We start from the raw sequence: 21,851 nt of genomic DNA on the forward strand, positions 1-21,851 counted from the left end.
GAGGAGTTCTTGTAAAACTCCAGTGAAAAAGGGAGAGAGGAAGGAAAGATGTTGTGACAAAGGAGGAAGTTATGTGGAAGGCCTTGACCCAACAAACCACTCAAGTTTAAGTGGAAAGTCAAAGGAGCCAGATTCCTCAAGCTGAACATGACCCCTGCTCTTAAAACACACACAATTTCCATTGATGTTTTAGCATATTGTGGTTGTTACTAATTTTAGACTGGAATTTCATCAACAACAAAACTCTTTTTGGAAAACAATAATTTTGTGCTGGAAAAGTGGATTGCTACATGAGGTTGTTTGCTTTGCTCTTACATTTCAGCTTTCTGCCTTTAAGTCCGTTTTGGTTTCCCCTCCCTCAGCTGTCAACGGTCTAACTTTGACCGCTAGTTTTGTCCCATTTTTAGTTTCAGTAACAAGTGTGTAACAGCGTTTGCTGCTGTATTTTTTCAGTGCATCCTCTGCAGATGTTCTCTTTGCATATTTTGCAGGTGTTTGATCTTCTCAGATGGAAATATTTTCCAACAGCTGCAACAAGTTTCACTTTGCAACAAATGAGCGTTATTACAAACTCGAGAGAACGACGGCTGTTAGGCTTGCAAATGGTCAGGGTTGTCGGATTATAGTAGTTTGTGTTGTTTTTGTGTTCTCTTTATAAATGCTTTGTCCAGTTTATAAAAGCTGAGGTCTGCATGACCTGTCCTGGCAAGTCAATTAAGGATGTGTATCACTGCAGTTTATATTTTTATCCTCTTCCATATTTTTATTTCTATTTTCATATTCATGTTAGGCAGGATTACCTCCTGGGCTGGGATCCATTAAGTATGTCATAGCTCAAGTGCTGCTGGTCTAGGGTCTGTTCCATCACATCATTGCCGTTTATCTCCGGTCTTAAAGCCAGATAATAAATCAGAGTTTTAGATGCTGCTGAATATGTGTATCTTCACAGGTGGTGGTTTGACAGAAGTTAACACAATCTCTCTTTCTCACAGGCTGATTTGACAGGGATAAAATGGAAGAGGTACGTGTGGCAAGGTCCGACCTCGGCACCCATTCTGTTCCCGGTCACCGAGGAGGACCCCATCCTCTGCAGCTTCAGCCGCTGTCTAAAGGCGGATGTGCTGAGCGTGTGGAGGCGGAGCCAGAGGCAGGGACGCAGGGAGCTCTGGCTCTTCTGGTGGGGCGACGATCCTAACTTCTCTGATCTCATCCACCACGAACTGACAGGTAAGCTGTGGAGCGCAACTTGGAGTTTGTTCCAAAACCTAGTGAGCTGCTTGCATCATAAGAGCATTATTTTGTGGGAATCCATATTATCAGTGTGTACTGATTCTTTTGTAGCAAGCTGATGCTTAAAGGGTTAGTTCACCCAAAAATGAAATTTATGTCATTTATGTTGTTCCACACCCGTAAGACCTCCATTCATCTTCAGAACACAGTTTAAGATATTTTAGATTTAGTCTAAGCATTATGCAAGTGTATGCACGCTATACTGTTGTAGTTTTTGTACGTACCAAAATCTACATTTACATTAAGCAGATGCTTTTATCCAAAGCGACTTACAAAAAGGGGAGAGCAATAGAAGCAACGAAACAAACAAAGCCAACAACCTGCAAGAGCTGTAAGAATTCTCAGTTAATCGAGCTCAGTACACAAACATGCTTTTGTTTTGATTTTTTTGGACAAACAAACAAAATTTAATTGGATAGTTAAGTGCTAGTCTTTATTGGTCAGGTGCAAAATCTATTTTTGATGCTTCAAGAGATTCTGATTAACTAACTGATGTCACATATGGACTACTTTGATGATGTTTTTATTCCCTTTCTGGACATGGACAGTATAGTGTGCATACACTTGCATACACTTTCAGACTAAATATAAAATATCTTAAACTGTGTTCTGAAGATGAACGGAGGTCTTACGGGTGTGGAACGACATTAGGGTCAGTCATTAATGACCTAAAATGCATTTTTTGGGGGAACTAACCCTTTAAATAAAAGAGATCTTGTGATATGGGGTCATAGCAGCCCTAGTGCCTTTTGATGCTGTCTAGGTAGAAAGCTCACTCTGTTTTTTGGAACATCGTCGCTGATGCTAACGAATACTTTAGTTTTGCGTTTTTCAGTTTCTTTTTTCCTTTTTCGCTCTCTTTATCTCTCTTTTTTCTATCGACTGTGGTCTCTCTGAATTTCTTCCTCCTTCTTCCTCTCTCACACCCACACTCTCTTTGTGTGTGCGTTTTAGTTACTTGTCATCAAAATGTGCCGTAGGCCCAAGCAAAGATCTTCAGTTTTTATTTCTACAGTCCCAGTTTAGCAGTCGTTGTCTGTGGCTTGCGAATAAACCTAAAAAGTGTGCCGTTAGGTTTATGCACGGTACAATATTTTAAATGTGTATAAGAACCGTTAGAGTGATAAAAATAGATCAAAAGCCTCTGCTTGTGTTTGAACAGACTGGTTTGAAGGTGTTTGATTTATCTCTGTAGACGTTACCACCTGTAGATCAGTGTGGCGGGAATATTGTGAAATGCATTTGTAATTGTGTTATCGCGGTGCTGACCCAGACCTGAGGGTTATTGTTGTTTTGGGTTCGTGTTGCATTGTGAGAGAGAGAGAGCAGTGGAGTCTGTGCGATGCCGCCACTTCTCAACCGATGTGTGTGAGTGCAAATCCCTCGCTTTGATAAAAAACAAAAGAAAGGAATAGGAAATATCGAAGAAAGTTTTGCCTCATTTTTATATCTTAAGCTCTTTGAAGGATGGAATAATGAAGAGCATCGAAGCATGAACGAGCAGAAAGCATCATGGATGTCTGCAGAAAAGCTTTCATTTTCCACCTTTCTCCTTCCCTGTTTTTTCCCCCTTTTTCTTTATGGACCAGGAAGATGGACCTGCCCCATCTTTAATCATGCATTTATTTTTTTACAGTGTGAAACAGAAGGAATGAAAAATGGGATGATATAAGGAAATAGGAAGAGGCTATTTATTTTTTTCATTTGTCCATTGACCCTCCCTCATACTGTTCATTGTGCCGGAGGAGGGACAGAAAGGGAGCATTATGGGCAAAAGAATGACCAATTCACCCATTCCATAATATCGCCCTCCACAAGAGGTATTGCTTTATTTTCCTGTTGTTTGTGGAGATGCTTGGAATAATGGCTGCATCCCTGTTGTGTCTCTTGACTTTGAGTCGTCGTCAGACATGTGCTTCTCTCTTTCTCTCGACACCTCTTGTTTCTTTCTTCACTTGTTGGTTTCTGGAGCAGGGTTCCCACGGTCAAGGGAAACCCTGGAAATATCAAGAAATTTCCAGGCTGGGATATATATTGGCGGCTACTGGTCTGTCAGAGAGGGGAAGCTCATTTTCGGCCTACATCATAAAATTGTCTATTTATTTAAAAGTAAATTCTGCCCTACGTTCCTTTTCAAGAAAATGGTCTGTCAATGGACAGCAGAGCTATAAAAAAATATTAAACTCTGTAAAACTGAAACAAGGAATGTGGTGTATAATTGTATGAAATGTATGATGAAAATCAAGCAATTTCACCAAGCAAATATCAAAGAAATAGGTTGCAGCAGTTTTTATTTCGACTGAACTTGAGAAATCCGCGATGGGACTGAGCGCGAATAGGCTAGCTTCAGTAATTCCTTATAGTACAGAATCGCTGTCAGTCAAAAGGAGATGCAGTCTTTCGACAGACCCTCCAATCATCACGCAGAAGCTCGGAGTCCGGGCCAGCCCACTCCCCATTCACCCCCGTGGGCGGGACATAATCGCAGCGTTTATCCAATGACCGTCTAGTTTCTAAGCGCTGAAAAAAAAAACGTTTAAAGCAGCCCCATTGAAGTCAATGGACGCTGGGCATCAATAGGGAAATGCACTGTGACGCTTCGGGAATGTATGAGAAATATATCGAGTCAGACGACCTGCTATATGTAACTGATTCTGAACGAACTCTTCTTTGAGATGAATGTTTTCTAATGCATTTTTAGTCAATAAAATGTTAATACAATAGTACATATTTGACCATTAATTTTGTGACATTATAAGGGAAGCCGAGCTTCCCTTGCAGTCTTAAAGAAATCGCCACTGATATATATATATATATATATATATATATATATATATTAGCTAGAGATTGCACATCTAGAACAGCTGGAAAAGTCATGGAAGACTTTTAATTGGTCATAATGTGTTGGAAATTCTGTTAGTTGAACTCTATTCAAGTGTTAATTTTATTGCAGATGAAAGCGCATTTAATTTTATGTGAGTGCTAATCCAGATTGTCAAATGTCGCATTAAGCAGTGTACTTTTAATTTGTTCCTCTTGTAGACATCTGTGCTTCTCTGTTCAACTAATTCAGGATCTGATAAAGTGTCAAACAGCCTGTGTGTCAGCACTAAATGCTATACTCGTCTTGAGATCATCAGGGCTGTTGCTACTTGACCTTCTCTCCTTGCGACAGACGTATGAACCTGCTGCCTATTCGACATATCTCTTGACACACACTTCTTGATGTCTTTTCACTGGCCTTTATACAATCACATCGGAGACCCACGAGATGCAGTAGTTTAAGCTCCTAGGATGCACACACACACGTAAATATATTCGACCACAGAGCACCTGATTTAGATCCCTATAGGCACCCTGGCAATGGAGGTGTGAATCAGTGAACAGCGGGTCCAGTGAGACTTTAAAGGGGATAGAGAGAGAGTGAAAGATGGCACTATCACTTTTTGTACGCTCCACTTGAGGAACACATGTCTCGGGAGATTAAGAACCAAGTGAATGGGCCATAATTGTTTTGCCATAATTTAGCCTTTTGTCAAATATGAGAGACAACCTTGAGTCACTGGAAGCTCAATAAAGCGTGGAAATTTTAAGATTTGTCTTAGTGGCTAGAGCTGTTGACTACTTCATTAGCATTCTGCACTCTGTCTTAGATGTTAAGTTGGTTTAGACCTGGTGTTAGTTTTAAACAGGCGTCTCAAATATGTTTCCTGTGAGTCACATTTTGCCAGTGTTTTGAGAGGATGTTTTTTAGATTTTAGCTTGTATTACCCAAACTTCATGTGTTGCTCTTATTTGTGTGTGAGCCTTGTTTTAATGCAGTGATTAATTTACAGTTGAGTATGTAGTCTGGGAATCTGCATCAGGGTGTATTAGCATTTACGTTACAAATACAATGTGGTCACATGCATTTTTGAATAGAGCTGTGCGATTAATCGTAATGGATTTTCAATTTCTACTTTGGCTTCCAACAATTATGAAAACAAGATCAAGGCTTGAAATTAAAGGGGTCATGAATTGAGAAATCAACTTTCCCTTGAGCTTTTGATATATAAAAGGTCATGGTAATATAAGAATATCCTGTACATTTCAGAGCTGAAAACTTCCTTGTTAGTCAAAGAAAAGCTTTTATTGACACCAGGCCCAGCAAACGAGGGATCTCAGAATGTGCCAGGCTGTGACGTTATTGTGTGGTGAAACATCGCCTCAACAAAAGAAGAACTACGCCTGATTCTGTAGCCATGCCCACCGACTCGTGCCTGACATGACAGACCTACATAGAGCTAAACCAGATCCAACTTCTAAGCAATACATATACCACAAAAGCTTCATTCGGATTCCAATATAATGAATGCATGGATGAACTTTATTTTTAAAGGTCCCGTTCTTCGCGATTCCATCTTTCAAACTTTAGTTAGTGTGTAATGTTGCTGTTAGAGCCTAAATAATACCTGTAAAATTATAAAGCTCAAAGTTCAATGCCAAGCGAGATATTTTATTTAACAGAAGTTCCCTTTCAAAACCTACAGCGAACGGCCGGTTTGGACTACAGCAGGAAGTGCAGGGATGTAACGACGTCACTAGAACCGTTTGTTGACTAACCCTCCGCCCACAGGAACACGCAAAATAGGGGGCGTGGTCTTGTTGCTCTCCCTCGTGGAGAAGAGCGCACATTCAGCGTTTGCATCTCCCCGTTATGGTAAGAGGCGGGACCTTTCCGGGCAAAGTGTGCTAAGCTGCTGTCCAATCACAACACGGGAAGCTCTGGCCCAATCAGAACTCGTTATGTATTTCTGAAGGAGGGACTTCATAGAACAAGGAAATCATCAGGCCGTTTTTAGGACAGAGGAAGCAGCGCTGTACAGATAAGTCAATTGTGTGAAAAATACTGTGTTTTTTTACACACGTAACATGAACTCATGTTATATTGCACACTGTAAACATAATCAAAGCTTCTAAAACACGCGAAGAACGGGACCTTTAATGAATATCCAGCTCACGTGGACAAGACATTGGTCGTTTGTTCCTTTATTTCATCAGGGATTTGTTTGTATATAAGAGACTGGATTTGAAGAAAGGATGATATTACCTGAATGAATGACAACACACTAATACAAGTAAATGTTTTTTTTATATATGTGATAGAATCCCTGTTTCCCAAAGAATCAAAAGAAATTTTTGGGATGGGGGTATAATATATATTAATTATATTAATAATTAATATTACATATGAATATTATATTAATATGTAAAATAATATGTAATATTATATTACATCTTTTTTGTAATATAAAAATAATACACTCCCCTCAAAAAAAATGTGGATGTACGTTATTAACGTTTTAATATTTCACATTTAAAGAAACCTAGGGTTTTGACCATGTCTAAATATGTAGGCATTTCAAATGCAAAACCTAAAAATAAGCAAGCAGTTACAGTAGGCTTACTATTATTTTTCCAGCCACAAAATGACTCTAATTTTCCATTTTGCATTGAAATTCTCTATTTTAACCTTAATTACTACACTACTTGTACTATAAATAATAGAAATATTAGAAGAACAAGTGGTCATTAATGGACCATATTTTTATTGCTAAATAGTATTTAGTACCAAAAGAGCTCCTCAAAATATTCAATAAATATTAAACTAAAATATAGAACATTCATTTAATTGAAAAATAGTTGTATGGTCACATGTGACTATGATAGTAAGGAATACCTCAAGGCTAAGGACAAGAAGAGCATAACATTAATGTTAACAATGTTGCATCACTCCATTATAAAATTATACTGTAAATGTGGTTGATGTAATTATTATTGCACACTATGCTGTGCTGTTTACCAAAAATTGATGCAAATAACTGTATAGTGAAGCTGTTGTCTGTCCGCTTAAGCCATTCAAATGTATTGAGAGCACTGGTTTGTTTAGAACAATTGAGCGCTCCATGAGCCACGTGACCGTGTGCGCTGTCGTGAGATGAACGCATGTCGCAACTGGTGTGTGTGTGTGTGTGTGTGTGTGTGTGTTTCTGTTTACGAGCGCGGGAGAGACAGAGGGTGAGCAGGGAAAGAAAATGCAGCTAAAGCCTAGTTCACACTGCCCGATTTTTGCCCCGATTTTTAATCGCCGACAGGTTTTGCGAAGTCGCAGACATATGCCCGAAATCATAGGCAAATCGGTGCTCGTGCACGCGAGTGACAATCACGCAGTGTGAATGATCAAAGACGCGATCATAGAGATTCGCTGACACCCGTGAGATATTTGGCATGCTATATATCTGGACCTGTCGGCGATTCAAACTCCTGCTGTGTGAAATGAGTTCTGACTGAAAATTACATTGGTGATGACCGACAGCCAATGAAAGAGTGAGATACAGGGCAGCGGGAGGTTTAGAGAGGAGTTATAGACGGAATATCAGTATTTTAATAGATATATTTACAACTATCAAACCGAAACAAAGCCCAAACATTTGCACATCCAGCTGCAGCAGAACATTACACAATTATTTATTTACCTCGAACTGTCTTTGCGGAACACAATCCTGGCTCCCTCTCTCCAGCAATTTCCTCCGCCATAATCTTTTTTCTTTTTCTCCACAAATCAGCGCACAGACAATTTGGAGCAAACTTTGTGCAGTTTATCATTTTTAATAACAATTCTAAGTCTCACGCAAGATCTCCGGTCTGACGCAGGTGTGATCTCGCGCTGTTTTCTTGGCATATCGGACGTGTGTTTGGTTGTGAATGTTGGGAGACGTAGTACGCGCACCAGAGAGAGAGAGTTGTCGGCGATTGTTCCTCTTGTAAAGTCACGCAGTGTGAACCCCTCTGTCGCCGATCCATCGGTCAGTGTGAACACAGCAGAGACTGAATGCTTTCCCAGATAGTCATGAAGTGTGAAAAGAGCAGTGACCCAACGAGTTTCAAAATCGTGAACTAGGCTTAAACGAATACGCTGTGTACATGTTTTAAATAGCGTTAAAAAAATTATGACGAAACAAAATAGGTGGCGGCCGGTGTTGATCCTGTGGCGCACCGTCACAAATTATCTACGTGTGGGAAACACTGGTATTGCATTGTTAAAGATCGTTTGATTTCGATCCATTGATTATGTGTATGTGTCAAACAGAACATACCTTAGCTTGCTGTCAAAGGCTTGAGTATCCTTTATTTGTGGTGTTGTTGGTTCATTGTGATTAGGGATTAGACTCTGGTATGAATGGGCCAGGGCTTGCAAAGCTCAACGCCCTGGGGCTATGTGTTTTCTAGAGTCTACCAAAACATTAGCCCAGCCTGAGCACCAGCAACAGCAAAATTTTAGGAGCACCACAATTAAAGTGTGTGTATTAAGGCTGGACATTTGACCTAAATTACGATTAATTAATGATTTTGGTTTTTGCTTTGTTTTTCTTTTTGCTCTCATTAGTTCTCTGTCCAGGGTAGGCATGTGCCGATTGTGTGTCGGTAATGCGATATATCACGATAATGAATATGCTTGATATTGTTATCGTGGGCACTTCAAAATATCATAAATAATAATTTATTACCAATTATTAAATTTTTTATAATGCACTCAAGAATACTTTGCCCATCAACCATATAAATGCTCTACACCGCTATTCTGCGTCAAAGGGACACGTTCTCAGATGTAAACAAGCCCAACGTGCGTTTGCACATGACTGAATGGGTGAAGGAGACGGGCTGAATGAAGTGCCGCTCAGTGACAGCTAGGGCTGGGCGATATGGAGCAAAATATATATCTCGATATCTTTACAGGAAAAATAACCCCCTAAAAACTACAGCAAAAACAAATATGCCAAATACCACAAAAACTTTTTTTTTTTAAATTGAAGTGCAAAGAGGTAGTCAAGTGCTTTTGCGACATTTAAAAAAAAAAAACTCCCTGATTACATAAATAATAATAATTTAACTGTAAAAGAAAATAAATAATATTGCCTTCTTTTCATTTATTTCATGCTTTCAAAAGATGAATCAAAGACTCCCTTTTTTACAGTTAAAGTAAACAGTAAGCATTTTGCAGAAAGATGGGGGCATGACTGAGATATAAATAAACTGATTTTGTCATAACATAATTTACTGTTAAATTTGTATCAAAATTCAAACAGTGATGTTTGTCATGAGTTTGACAAAATTCAAACTCATCATGCAGATCATGTAGGCTACACATGAGCTGAATTTCACTTCTTTTCCAGTTACAGAACGAAATATGAATGTCAGAAGGCTATATGATAATATGAAACAGTACAACTTACAGAAGAGCACCGCGTGTCTCAGGACACCCGGGATGTCGCGTTTTTCACTCTTGGTTAAAACGTGAATAGACCTATTCATCATAATCCCGTGATAAAGCTGACAAAATAATAATAGTAATGATATTGCAATACTTTTTTAATGTTTTCAAATGATATGCGATCATTTTGACATTTTAACCGAAAACTATGCGATCATCAGTTAGACACAGATCATAAACTGGCATGATTGCGACGCGTCTCGCACCAGTAGTGTCAATCACCTGACTGTGGGGTGAAACGTGCGATTTGAACTATGATGAACATTAATATTTCTTTATGAATTTTAGCAAGCAGTTGTGTTAGAAGGAAAACATGGTCTCTAAACTGAGTCCTGAACAACGTGCGCGCTTGTCAACATGATAACTAATCCTTACCTGGTTGTGGAAGCAGCCGTGTTCAATGAGACAACACGCGAGGGGAGGGGGAACAAAAGCAAGAGGCGGGAGGCGTGCGAGGCTCCGCGAGCACAACACAGAGAAGGCAAACAAGCAAAGTGGCGGAATCAGAATTAAATATTTAAACAATATATCGATATATACGATATGTCCAAATCCATATCGAACTGAAAAAATATCTCGATATATTTTAAATATCGAGATATCGCCCACCCCTAGTGACAGCAAAGGGCGCTGATGGAACGGCAGAATGCAGCGGTTACCCCGGAAACCCCGCAAACAAAAGCAACCGTTCAAAACAGCTGTTCGTTTTTGTAATCTCGTTTTTGTAATCTTAATGTTGTTCATCACAGGCTCAGCACCAAATACTTAATACTTAAAGACTTAATGGCTATTTATTTTCAAACTTAAACATTGTTTTAATCTGGACTACAACTAGGGCTGGGCGATATGGCAAAAATTGCATATCCCGATATAGCTCATTTGATATCCCGATAACGATATACATAACGATATAGCAATTTTTATGTTAATTCAGTTTATGAATAGTCTATACAAAATTGCAATGTGGAAATGCAGTTTGAAATGATATACAAAACAAATAAAGGTAGTATGGACTACATTTTTATTTTATTTAGAACCTTCTTTTAAGCAAGACTGTTGGTAAAGTTAACACCTGCCTAGGGATGTCAACCGATGACCGTTTGACCGATGGTTGACCATATCAACGTTAACCGATCAAAGTTGTCGGTTTAAAAAAAAAAGTGATCTCTCAATTAGGCTATTATACAGTGGACTAAACGGTACTACAATTAGCCATCTCATTCCAAAATCTTTTTGTGTTAAGTGAACATATCCCTCGCACTCAATATTTCATGACTCGCCTGTTTGTACTTAATAAACCAATAAAAACATTTGGCGCGCGCTCACAAGGTTTGCAAAAAGTAAACAGGTTAAAACACTGGAGGTTAGAGTCAGGGCAGACGACAGTATGAAGCGTGCATTTCGCTTAAGATGGGCTTACATTTGGAAATATATTAACGTTACATCTTTATTTTCAACGCGATCACCTTGTACCCAAACGATTTCGAAACTAAGGAGCCATTGTCCTCAGATTACAAACAAGCTCCTCGGGGGCGCGTTTGCGGGACTCGTGTTTCGCGCTGTGGGGGATTTAAAAAAAGTGACGTGAGTGGAAGGGAGGCGGCAGCGCTAGGTGTGTGTGTGTCAGTGTGTATGTGTGTGAGAGAGAGAGAGTGGGGCTGTTATTTCAAATAGCGAAGCATATTTTAAACTAATCGGTTAACCGGTTTCAACCGGCTAATGAGGCTCGGTGGTCGGTCAAGAAAATGTTTAGTTTTCGCCATCCCTACACCTGCCATTAAAATATTTCAATATATGGATATGATGTGCCACGCGTAAAAGCCCGTTGCAGCGTCTGTGTCTGAAGTTTGTCTTGAGCGCTTGCCACCACTCTGGCATAATTACTCTGAGAATTACCCTGGTCTGAAACGCATCTACTACCGTCTTCCTCCATGTTTGTTTATGTATTGGAGCGTGCATGGGCATGCCGTGGCGTGAGGTGCATCTTGACGTAAAATTCTGCCGTAAACGCCTTATCGTGGCGTAAGCGATAGAGCCTTATATAAAACGATAGACATTTTCTATCGTCCAGACGATATATTTCGTCATATCGCCCAGCCCTAACTACAACATGCCCTAATGATTAGAATTTTTTGGATTATTTGTCCAAAAGACATACGACTTCATTAGTTAACATGATGATAATTCATTATTGATAACATGATGATAATTCATTATTACCAAACAGACAATGAAAAATACTTATAAAGAATTCATAGTATCTATTCTAAGTAATGTTAATTTCTTAGTTACTGTTTAATAACAAAATAACTTTTTTAATGGACCTAAGATGAAACTAACAATGATCAGTATTTCTTAACTAACATTACCAAAAACATTATACTTTCTGTAACAAATGTAGCTTTTGCTTAATCTTAGTTAATGCATTAAATAATGAGACCTTATATTATTTGTTACCTGTTCTTTATAGCCTAATTATTTTGCACTTTAATCTGTTTGAAAATTATACTTTTACAGCTCTGGGAAAAATTAAGAGACCACTTAACATTGATTTGTCTTAATTTTTTCCAGAGCTGTATATATTTTTGGTGCATTGTATTATTGTATTTAAACATTCAGTTATTTTTATTATTACAAAAATAGTTCTTAAAGCTGTTATGCTATGACAACACTTTTTTTGCAACTTATTTCAATATCGTGATAATATCGTACACCGTGATAAAAGCTTCGCAATTAATTGCAACATGAAAAATTGATATTGGCACATGCCTAGTTCTGTATTCTTAAAGCTTCTAAGAATCCTCTCAGATAGCTCCTAATTTACCTTAAAATCTTGTACGTAGGAGTCTTAGCTTAAGAGTGATTCAGGACTGTTTTGAGAACCACTCTCAGCGTGGAAAATACAAAAAACTTTTATCATAGTGAGGAGGCAGGGCGGACCCTGTTGTTATGTATGACACAGTCTTTTGAAGACTGTGATTGGTTGGTTGTCCAAGAGGGGAAAAAAAGAGTGCTTATAAAAGAGTATAAAGAAATGAACAGCAACACAAGGTTCTGAAATTGCTGTAACTGTAAACACTTTGTTTAAAGAAGGCTGTGACAGACTCAAATCATCACTAATGCATAGTTGCATTTTTCCAGTTGCCAAATGTTAATGTAGTGATTTACTTCCGTTTCTGACGTTATGACATTTCTGCGCTATGTCAGAGATGTTAGATTGTCTCTAATAAAATCGGTCACAAACATGATCCCTGTACGATCAGTTGTGTAGTATTTTATTAACTCACTCATGGATTGTTTTGTCTATATTCTCTGCTGCTAAAGAAACTCTTAAGCCTCTTAAAAGTCCTCCTCCGTTCTCCTAGACCTCTTAAGATGATATCTGAATTATTGTTTTCTTTTCTAGGATCTTTTTCTTAAATTTTAAGAATCGCCCACCTTTCTTTGAATTTTCTTAATTTGTCACTAGGAGCTACTGTTTGCATTTTTAAGATTTTTTATGAATACTGGCTCAGGTTTGTACTGTTAATATTACCATTAAACTATTAAAGGTGGGATATTTTTTTCTTCTAATACATTTTTTTGTTCTTGTAATTTTAAAATAATTGAAGGAAACCTACTTTTTTACAGATACATTTGCAGAGCACCAGTACATTTATTTGAATGCATTAATGAGAGAGTGATTGTGTGTGTGAATTAGTCATACCGCCTCTCTATTAATTGTGAAGATGTGGGTTGTAGTTACTTCAAGAGTGGAAAATCTATGCTATAACTGTTAAGTTTCTAAGCTGCTCTAATGGATAAATCACAGGACCATTTCTGAGCTCCTGAATGTTTCTCTCCGCACGCTTTATATAATGTGTGAGCTACTGTCTGTACAAATGTTCTTGTGTCAAAGTGTATAAGTGCATTAGTTTAATATAATGATACATATCCGATGGTCTAAAATCGCTTTTAAATGGGCATTTTTAAATGGGCATTTAAATTCACATTTTTAAATGGGCAAACCTTAAAATGCTTACAATTGCTAAAGTTTAGTGAAGATACAAGTAAAATTGATCTGGCTTCAGGGCTCACGCATTGTCAGACACACAACGGCTTTTCTTTATATCTGTGTCCGTTAGGGACAGATCGTTAAAGGAACTGTATGTAAGAAATGTTTTTCAATTAATCATAAAATGGCCCTGATATGTCACTAGACATTAATAAATCATGTTCATTTCAAATACTTATAATCCTGACAACAGTAGTCCTGCCAGGATATTGTCAAGTTGTTGTTGCAGCCCTCAACTGATGTTGATGTTGACATGTTGTGTTTTGGCCTGAAGCTCCGCCCTTCACCTATCGACCAATCAAAAAGTCAGTAGTGTTTCTGCATCCAGGTTGCCAGCTCTGCTCTAGTTACTACAGCTGCAACTACAAACGTTCCTGCTGATCCTACAGCCAATCTGGCAACCTCGAGTCAGGGAGAAGGGAGAGGGAAAGGGAGAGACACCGCTCTACTGTGATTTGAAAGGGATTGCAGTACCAGTTTTGGCCACAATCTTGCATTCAGTTTCTTTAATGTTTTATCCTCGTAGTAATTACAGTATGTCTGGCAGGAAATCCAAACTCTCCTATCATTCATCGACCTCAAATATGGCTTATCATTTGAAGCATGCAAGGAGTAGCAGCTTTACATGGCCGCTTGCTCTAACGTTAATCTATGTGTTTGTGTGGAGTGTGGAAAAGCTGAAGTATTGCATGCTTCCTGCACGACATAGAGACACTGGCTCGATCACTTGCATTTTTTCAACTTATTAATACTGTAATTTTTTGATCATACAGATAAGAGTAATACATCATTGTAAACTAGGGATGTAATGATTCACTCAACTCACGATGCGATACGAATTTCACGATACGAATTTCACGATACGAATTTCACGATACGAATTTCACGATACGAATTTCACGATACGAATTTCTCACGATTTTTTTTAAACAAATGAGATTTAAGACAAATTATAAAATCAAGTGTACTTTTATTTCTCAGACAAAATTCTGCATATTTCTTTGTAAAATGTAAATATATATTTAATGTTGAATAATAACTCAATTAAATTTTTTTAACAAATCCTCAAAAAAAGTCCCTTCAAGGAGATTTTCCAGTAGTGTTTTGTTGGGAGGAGGTTACTGCAGCTTCTTCACCCTCATCCTGCACTGAGGAAAAGCAGAAATAAAAACACTGTGAAGTTTAGGTACAACAGTGACAAGGGTTTAACATTCTAAAAAAGGCAAGATTTTAATTATATTTTTATCATTACATTTGCAAGAGTTAGAAAAACAGAACACATTTAGATAAATATGGCCTAATAATCAACACATTATTGGGGGGAAAAATCATGGACATTTAGAGAAAGAGATACACAGTCTTCAGTCTGTGGACGTATCCTTGCGCTGGTCTTTCTCTGGATAAGGAAGAGCCTTGTATCTTTCAGTGTGAAAACACTGACACTTGTGATCTCCGTGGTAATAGTCCTCGGCGCCGAGATGGGCTGCAAATTCTCTGGTCAGTGTGGTTTGGCCTATTATCTTATTACATGCAGGCGGAGGTGATTGGACTGGAGCCTCTAACTGTGGTGATTATTAGTCATCAGCAGAGGTGGACAAAGTACACAACTTCATTACTTGAGTAAAAAGTAAAAGTGCTACTGGTCAAATATTACTCCGTTACAAGTGAAAGTTGTAAAAACAGATTTTTAATCAAGTAAAAGTACAGAAGTATTTGTTTTCAATTATCAAAAGTAAATTTCCTTTTTTTTGTCAATGCATTATTTTATTTTTGTTGTGTAAATGCACATTATGCCATCATGGTTTAAGCCAGTCAGTGCCTGATATTAAACACTGGCTTTCTGTGCACACGCTTTTGACGGAGCGTAATACTCATAAGCAAAGTATACTGTGGGCTTTGGATTCACGCATAAACAGTCAAACAGCCTATGCACAAAAATGTCGAAAGCTGTTTTGGCGAGTATCCTCGGAAACGCAGTTGTTTATGTCTTAAGTTAATGTAAACCATTGAGAAAGAATACTTGTGTGTAACAGTATATTGGGTTCATGTAGCTCTTAAAGTGACAGCAGCCTAATAAATTTGCTGCAGTCATTAATATTAATCAAACAACAAAAGACAGGTAAAATCACTCACTGGTCTTGAATAAATACCTTCTGTTGCCTTAGCAAGGTGAAATAGTACAGTGTTAAGTATGCAGTGTTGTTATACATTTTATTTACTTTATTCAGTTTCTGTTGTAGGCTATTACTGACTGTGTACTACATTAGTTAACCTAGTATTTGTTTTTTGAACTATGGAAGTGTTAAATAATTGTGATTTCAAATTTGACCAAAATAATCGTGATTATGATTTTTGCCATAATTGAGCAGCCCTAATTTTGACTTCCTTTGAATGTGGTTTCAATGATCTGATCACGAAACGCTTTAAACCACATTCACACCTGTATTCAGTATGGCCCACTTGTGATTGCAAGTTAATAACAAGCATAAACTAAGAGGCTTTGTCTTGGGTTGGTGTCTTCAAATTTTTATCCCTTCATGTTTGTTCCTTCCTCTCATAGTTTGCCCCCCCCTCATCAGATCTACAGCTTGTTAAAGTCTGAAAATTTAGCAGCAAGTGCCATTCCTGTCTGCTAACTAATCGCTCCCTTCCCAAGGGAAGAGCAAGTGAAGGAAGAACTTGACGGATCTTCTGAAGCCTTGTATTTAATCACCGAGCGAGTGGAGGAAAACATGGAGTGCTGTTTCGAAGATGTAATGAGACAGGAGGCCATTTGGCTGATGTTTGAGAGGCAACTTTTCCCGACTCTGAATGGAACGTGGGAGAGAACCAATCCCAGTGCTCCGCTTGCTATGTGATGGAATGATCTGGAATAACCGAACTGCCATTGGAGTAAATGAGCATCTCCTCGGTAGACCACGGCCCTCTTATTTTTATGTAAATGTCCGATTGGCTCCCCTCCCCCTTCCTGCTCTCTGTTCCCGTCGGTGGCGCTTGCTGATGTCGGTTCTATCCAGGGGCATCCACAGAACGAGACATGAATAAGGTCTTTTTTCCCTCCTCCTTTCTGTCTCTTTCTTTCCCTCCCCTCTGCTTTTCCTCTCTTTCCCTCTTTGCCTCCCTCCCTCCCTCCTCTTTTTTCGTTCCTCTCTCTGATCTTTTTTGCATAGAAATTAAGGAGCTGTAGTCTGTCTGTAAGGGTAATTGCTGTAGGGCTCATTTCTTCCTCATTTTTCCTCCTCTGACACTCGTCTGCTACACTCTTTCGCTCCCTCCCCCGTCTGCCAGTCTCCCTGTGGTGCGAGTTGTGCTGGCAGCTTCTCTCTCTCTTTTCTTCCAGCTCTCTCCCCTGTTCTCTCTCTCCCTCCTCTGGGTTTTTTCGCGAGGGCTACCTGTTTACCGCATAGCTCAAAGACAGCTGCTGGTGATACCCATTATGCTGAAGGCTGATGGGCTTTCAGGCCACGAAATTAAAGCTCATACCGACTTTTTTTTTTTTAATGACATGTTTAAATTTGTGATGAAAGGAAAAAGGGGAGCACAATCTTTGCTAATGGAGTATTGCCTTCCATATATTGGTTTATAACGTAAGACAATATGTAAGTATGCAACAATTTGTTTAAGGTTAAGTGTGTTTTCTGAGTTTAAGTTTCTAGCTTCTCTGAACAGAATTTTTTAATGGGGTTTCCACCAAAGTAGGATTGAGTTTTTTATTGTTGTTAGTTATGTTTAGTGCTGTTAATTAAAAATATTAACACAGTTTTTTCTGTAGTTAATCACACCCAACATTAAAGTTTTTATATTGTAATAATTTCACTTTTAATCTCAAAATTAATGTAGAAACAACATATACCATCTAACAGGTAGGAAATATACAGAAATTGAATACATTTATCAAACACATCAGTCTTTACTGCATAAATTACAAATTAAATATTAATTCTTAAATCTTAAAGCTACAAAACTTCAGTCAAATGCAGTGAGGGATTTTCTCTGTCTTTTGTTCTTTAACATTAATGACATACATCACTGCAGAGGGTTTTTTAGATGGCTGTCACTTTAAGATCTGAAGCTCTGACACGCATACGATGTCCACAACTCTGTGTTCATTTAACACTTTTTAACACATTTAAGTCTGTGCTTGAGGATACTTTACAAAACAGACATTTTTGTGTTTTTGTCATTCAAGCACGAAGGAGAACTCGAAGGAGCACGAAAGGAGAATTTTTGTGACTAACTCTCTGATCTTCTCACACTTGAATGGTTAAATAGCACTTAAATGAATGATAGCTTGATCATATACTATAGTGCAACCAAAGAAACATTTGTGTTAATTGCTGTTAATTGCATTAAATATTTGTAACGTTGTTAAACTGGAAAAATTAATTGCATGCGTTACCGTGCTAATTTTTACTATATATCAGGGCTCTACATAACGCCCATTTTGGGCGCATTTACGCCTAAAAATTACTGTGTGCGACTGTGAAAAAATATTTAGGCGCACCGGTGCGACCCGATCGATTCTCATGAATGGATGTGTAATAATCAGAATAAAAAATACAACACTGAGTGAATCAACACTGAGAAACTGATAGGCTACGTTTCCTACTGCAATCGACTGCTTTTCATGCCTTCAGTCAGCAGAAGAAGTGCAAAAACGTGTGCGACAGACTACATTTCATACAAAAATTGTTTACAAAGTGAACCGTGTGTGACGACGCAGCCATGCACACTTTACCAGATGCCTCGCGCTGTTGATTTACAGCCAAATCAAAATGAACTAACAGTTAGTATGGCCACATTTGGATTATCATAAACACGCTCAGAAATTAGTTGATGCTTGGGGCTTAAATGCCATCAAACAATAATGTATTAATAATACATTTACAAAAGCCCTTGAGTTAATCTTTATCACACATGCTGTTTAAAAAAATACTAAATGTATATAATGAGCAAGTATATCATGAAGATTTTTTTCCAAACCGGGGTTTTGTCTTATTCTAAAACACTGTACACACAAAATAAGTTATTCCTGCTGCGGATTAGCACAATATCTGCATGACTCACCACAAACAGAGAGAAGTAGATCCGGCTGCAATGTTCTTCCGCGAGACGCATGCGGTTCTGTTTATGAAGCGCCAGAGCGCCAAAAGTTACGGCTTGCTATAGCTCCGAGTATTGGCATGATTGCATTTGTGATACTGATCTCGTACAAAAATCCAATTGACAAGTTGATATTAAGTAACAACGTTTTAGCCACAAGTTACAACACTGTCTATTTGTGAAAATCAAAGCCTCACCAGAACTAATTTGCATCTCCAAGCGATTCGATTCAAATGAATCTTGTGTTTTGAACTATTGACTGAATGACTTGCCGCCACCTACTGCCGGTTTTATTTTCATATTTAATTATTTATACTTTGCATGGACTTTTTATTTAAAATATTAAACTTTTAAAGTTTAATTTGTACATATTTCTAAATTCAAAAACTTATATGTAAAACATTCATACAACATTAACCCATGCATTAAATGCATAGGTGTTTGATAGTAAGTCCAGTTCTGCTTTTTTGTGTGTGTGTGTGTGTGTGTGTGTATTTGTGCTGTACTCTCAGAAGTTAATGATAATATTATGTCAGAATTATGTTGAATTTAAGAAATTGACAGATGATGCATACATTTAATAAGATTAGAAAACATTGCTCTTATAATGGTAAAAATGACCCTGGACATTAAAGGACAAATATTGTCCTGTAATGGGAAAGATATAATTGGAATGTGTTTGATGGATTAGAATGTGCTCCTAAATTTTTGACTGTGCTCCTAAATTTTTTAAATTAGGAGCACAAGTGCTCCTCAAGAAAAAAGTTAGCGTAGAGCCCTGTATATAATTGACATCAGCTGAACAAACATTCAACCAGCTACTTTAATCTCCTGAATGAACAAATAATTTCCGGATTCACAACTGTAGATTAATCGATCGGAAAAACGAATCGTTAGTTTTATTCGCTTCCGATGTGAACGCTCTCATTCATAGATGGGGCTTAAAATTGTATAAATGAACACAGAGTTGTGAAGACATTGTGCGTGTCAGATCTGGATCCATGTCATGTAATTAACTGCACTTGAAGCTTACGTAAAATTTGAAAATGAAACCCAAAATAAAGACAAACTCTATGTTGATGCGTGAAATTAAAATAACAGAATATTTTAAATTGCAACTCATCTTAATCAGAATATTGTCTTTATCAGAATAAGGTCAATAATTAGATTACAGCTGTCCATGTAAATGTAGTCATCGATATCTATATGGTTGCTTTTAAAATAGAGCAGATCAACTTTTTGATTTTTGTGTTTTGACTCTTGTATCGCGGCTTATCTTACACTGGGAGGTGGCGACGAGACAGTTTAACATAGTGTTTGTCATTGAATCATTCATTCAAGATATAGTACTCTGCATCTTTAATAGGTGCGTGTGGTAGTTGAGGCAGTAAGCCAAGTACAGCAAGAGCCGTCAGACGCAGCAAGTCATGATTGACCTCTGGGACGCTCTCCAACATAATGACACAAGTTGTGATGAACACACTTATTTAGTATTTGTCTGGATGTCACATAGGCCATGACTCTTTGGCACACTAGTGGTGTGGCAGCAGCTTGACTGGAACTGTTTGTCAGACACATGAGCCATGCATTTAAGAGCAGAAATCTTCTACTGGCAAGCTGTGTGTGGTGTGAACCCTCGGGCCACAGAGCGGAGCTGCTTAGAGAAAAGGTCCTTTTAAAACATGTTGGATCCCATATACAGAGAGAGAACTAAGTGCGCTCGAGGAGATGATGTCTGCTTTTTTCCTTTCTTTGACATCACTGCTTGTCTGAAGATCTTAGGGGTGGTTGTGAGTGAGATCATCCCAGCAGTGTCATTTGGATATCCTTGGCTTGCTTCAACCTTTGACCCATTGCTGAAGAGCTTTGCCTCCCAACAGGAAATGATGTCAGATACAAAAGGAAATAATACAAGGTGCTTTGCCTCAGAAGGTGCGTTGTTGTCCTTCTCAATTTCCCTGACCCTCCTCTGTTTCCGCATCGCTTCCTAAGTTTTAAACAGACTTCGGATACCATAACAGTCAAGCAATGTGATCAGACGATCAAGCATTGTGCCAGATGCCTACCAGAAAACAGCATGGGTCTTGTACAGACACATTCTATTTGGCGTTAAAAAGACATTTCTAGGTCACCTGAAATTGGTGTTATTTCATTTGCTTTATTGAAGGAGAAAGATTTAGGTTGATTTACACTGCTGGTGGTTTGCTGCTTGGCATAACATGCAGAGCCCGTCTTTGTTCCTCTCACCGTTTGTGAGGTCTGATTTGTACCCCCCCACCACCTTGTTAATTTTGTTGTGCCATTTGACATGTTAAGGGCTTTGTAATAAGAGTGTGTCATTTCTGTAGTGCCAGGGCTTGCTTTGTTTCCTTTGAAATGCGCAACAACAATCTATTTTATTCCTTCACTGGTGATACTTGAAAACATCAGTTTACATTGTACTTGAAAGACACTTGTGTTTTGCTTAATGGTCAAGACCTGCAAATATGTGAAATGGATCAACGATTTAAACTATTTAGATTAAAGGAACCTGGTTTAAACTTGTTTTTGGTGATTTTGGACAGTGTTTGAGACATTTTCAGTAGGGATTAGGGGTGTAAAGGTTCAAATGACTCAAATTACTGTTTGTTTTGTTATCACAGTTTTAGGGTCACAGTTTCAGCGCTTTTCAGGTATTTTCTCATATATATTTAACAATAGTTTTCAGGTACAGATATTAAATAAAGTAATAAACTGTAAAACAACATTGCGTGTTATCTTCACTCTATAAATAAAATAAAGATTAATTATTATTAGTTACATACGCTATTCAGTCAAGTGGTTTCCTTGTCTTTTGTTGTTTAAATAACATAAACCGTGTCAGAACTGTTTATGTTCACTTAAGACATAGCTATGTTTGGATATGGTAGGATACTCACCAAGACAGGCATGTTGACAATTTGTGTGTGAATTTGTCTTGAAAGAGAACTTTGTGTGTGTGCGAGTTCTCCCGCCTCATCTTGCCCTCGAATGTTTAAATTTGCATGGCTTAAATAAGTTTAGCTTAAACACAGATAGTGTGGATGCTGTTCAGGTCTCACCTGCGCTCATGCG

The 21,851-nt window shown here is 38.1% G+C and overlaps 1 protein-coding gene across 1 annotated transcript in view; it reads left to right on the forward strand.

Moving 5' to 3' along the window:
- Window positions 1-21,851, forward strand: part of med13a (mediator complex subunit 13a) — a 92,213-nt gene that overhangs the window by 3,194 nt on the left and 67,168 nt on the right. The window contains exon 2 of the mRNA XM_067433945.1: window positions 993-1,227. Within this exon, the coding sequence (XP_067290046.1) occupies window positions 993-1,227 (235 nt within the window). The remainder of the gene's footprint in view (window positions 1-992; window positions 1,228-21,851) is intronic.

The sequence above is a fragment of the Pseudorasbora parva genome, chromosome 23 (assembly GCF_024679245.1).
Source record: "Pseudorasbora parva isolate DD20220531a chromosome 23, ASM2467924v1, whole genome shotgun sequence".
NCBI lineage: Eukaryota > Metazoa > Chordata > Actinopteri > Cypriniformes > Gobionidae > Pseudorasbora > Pseudorasbora parva.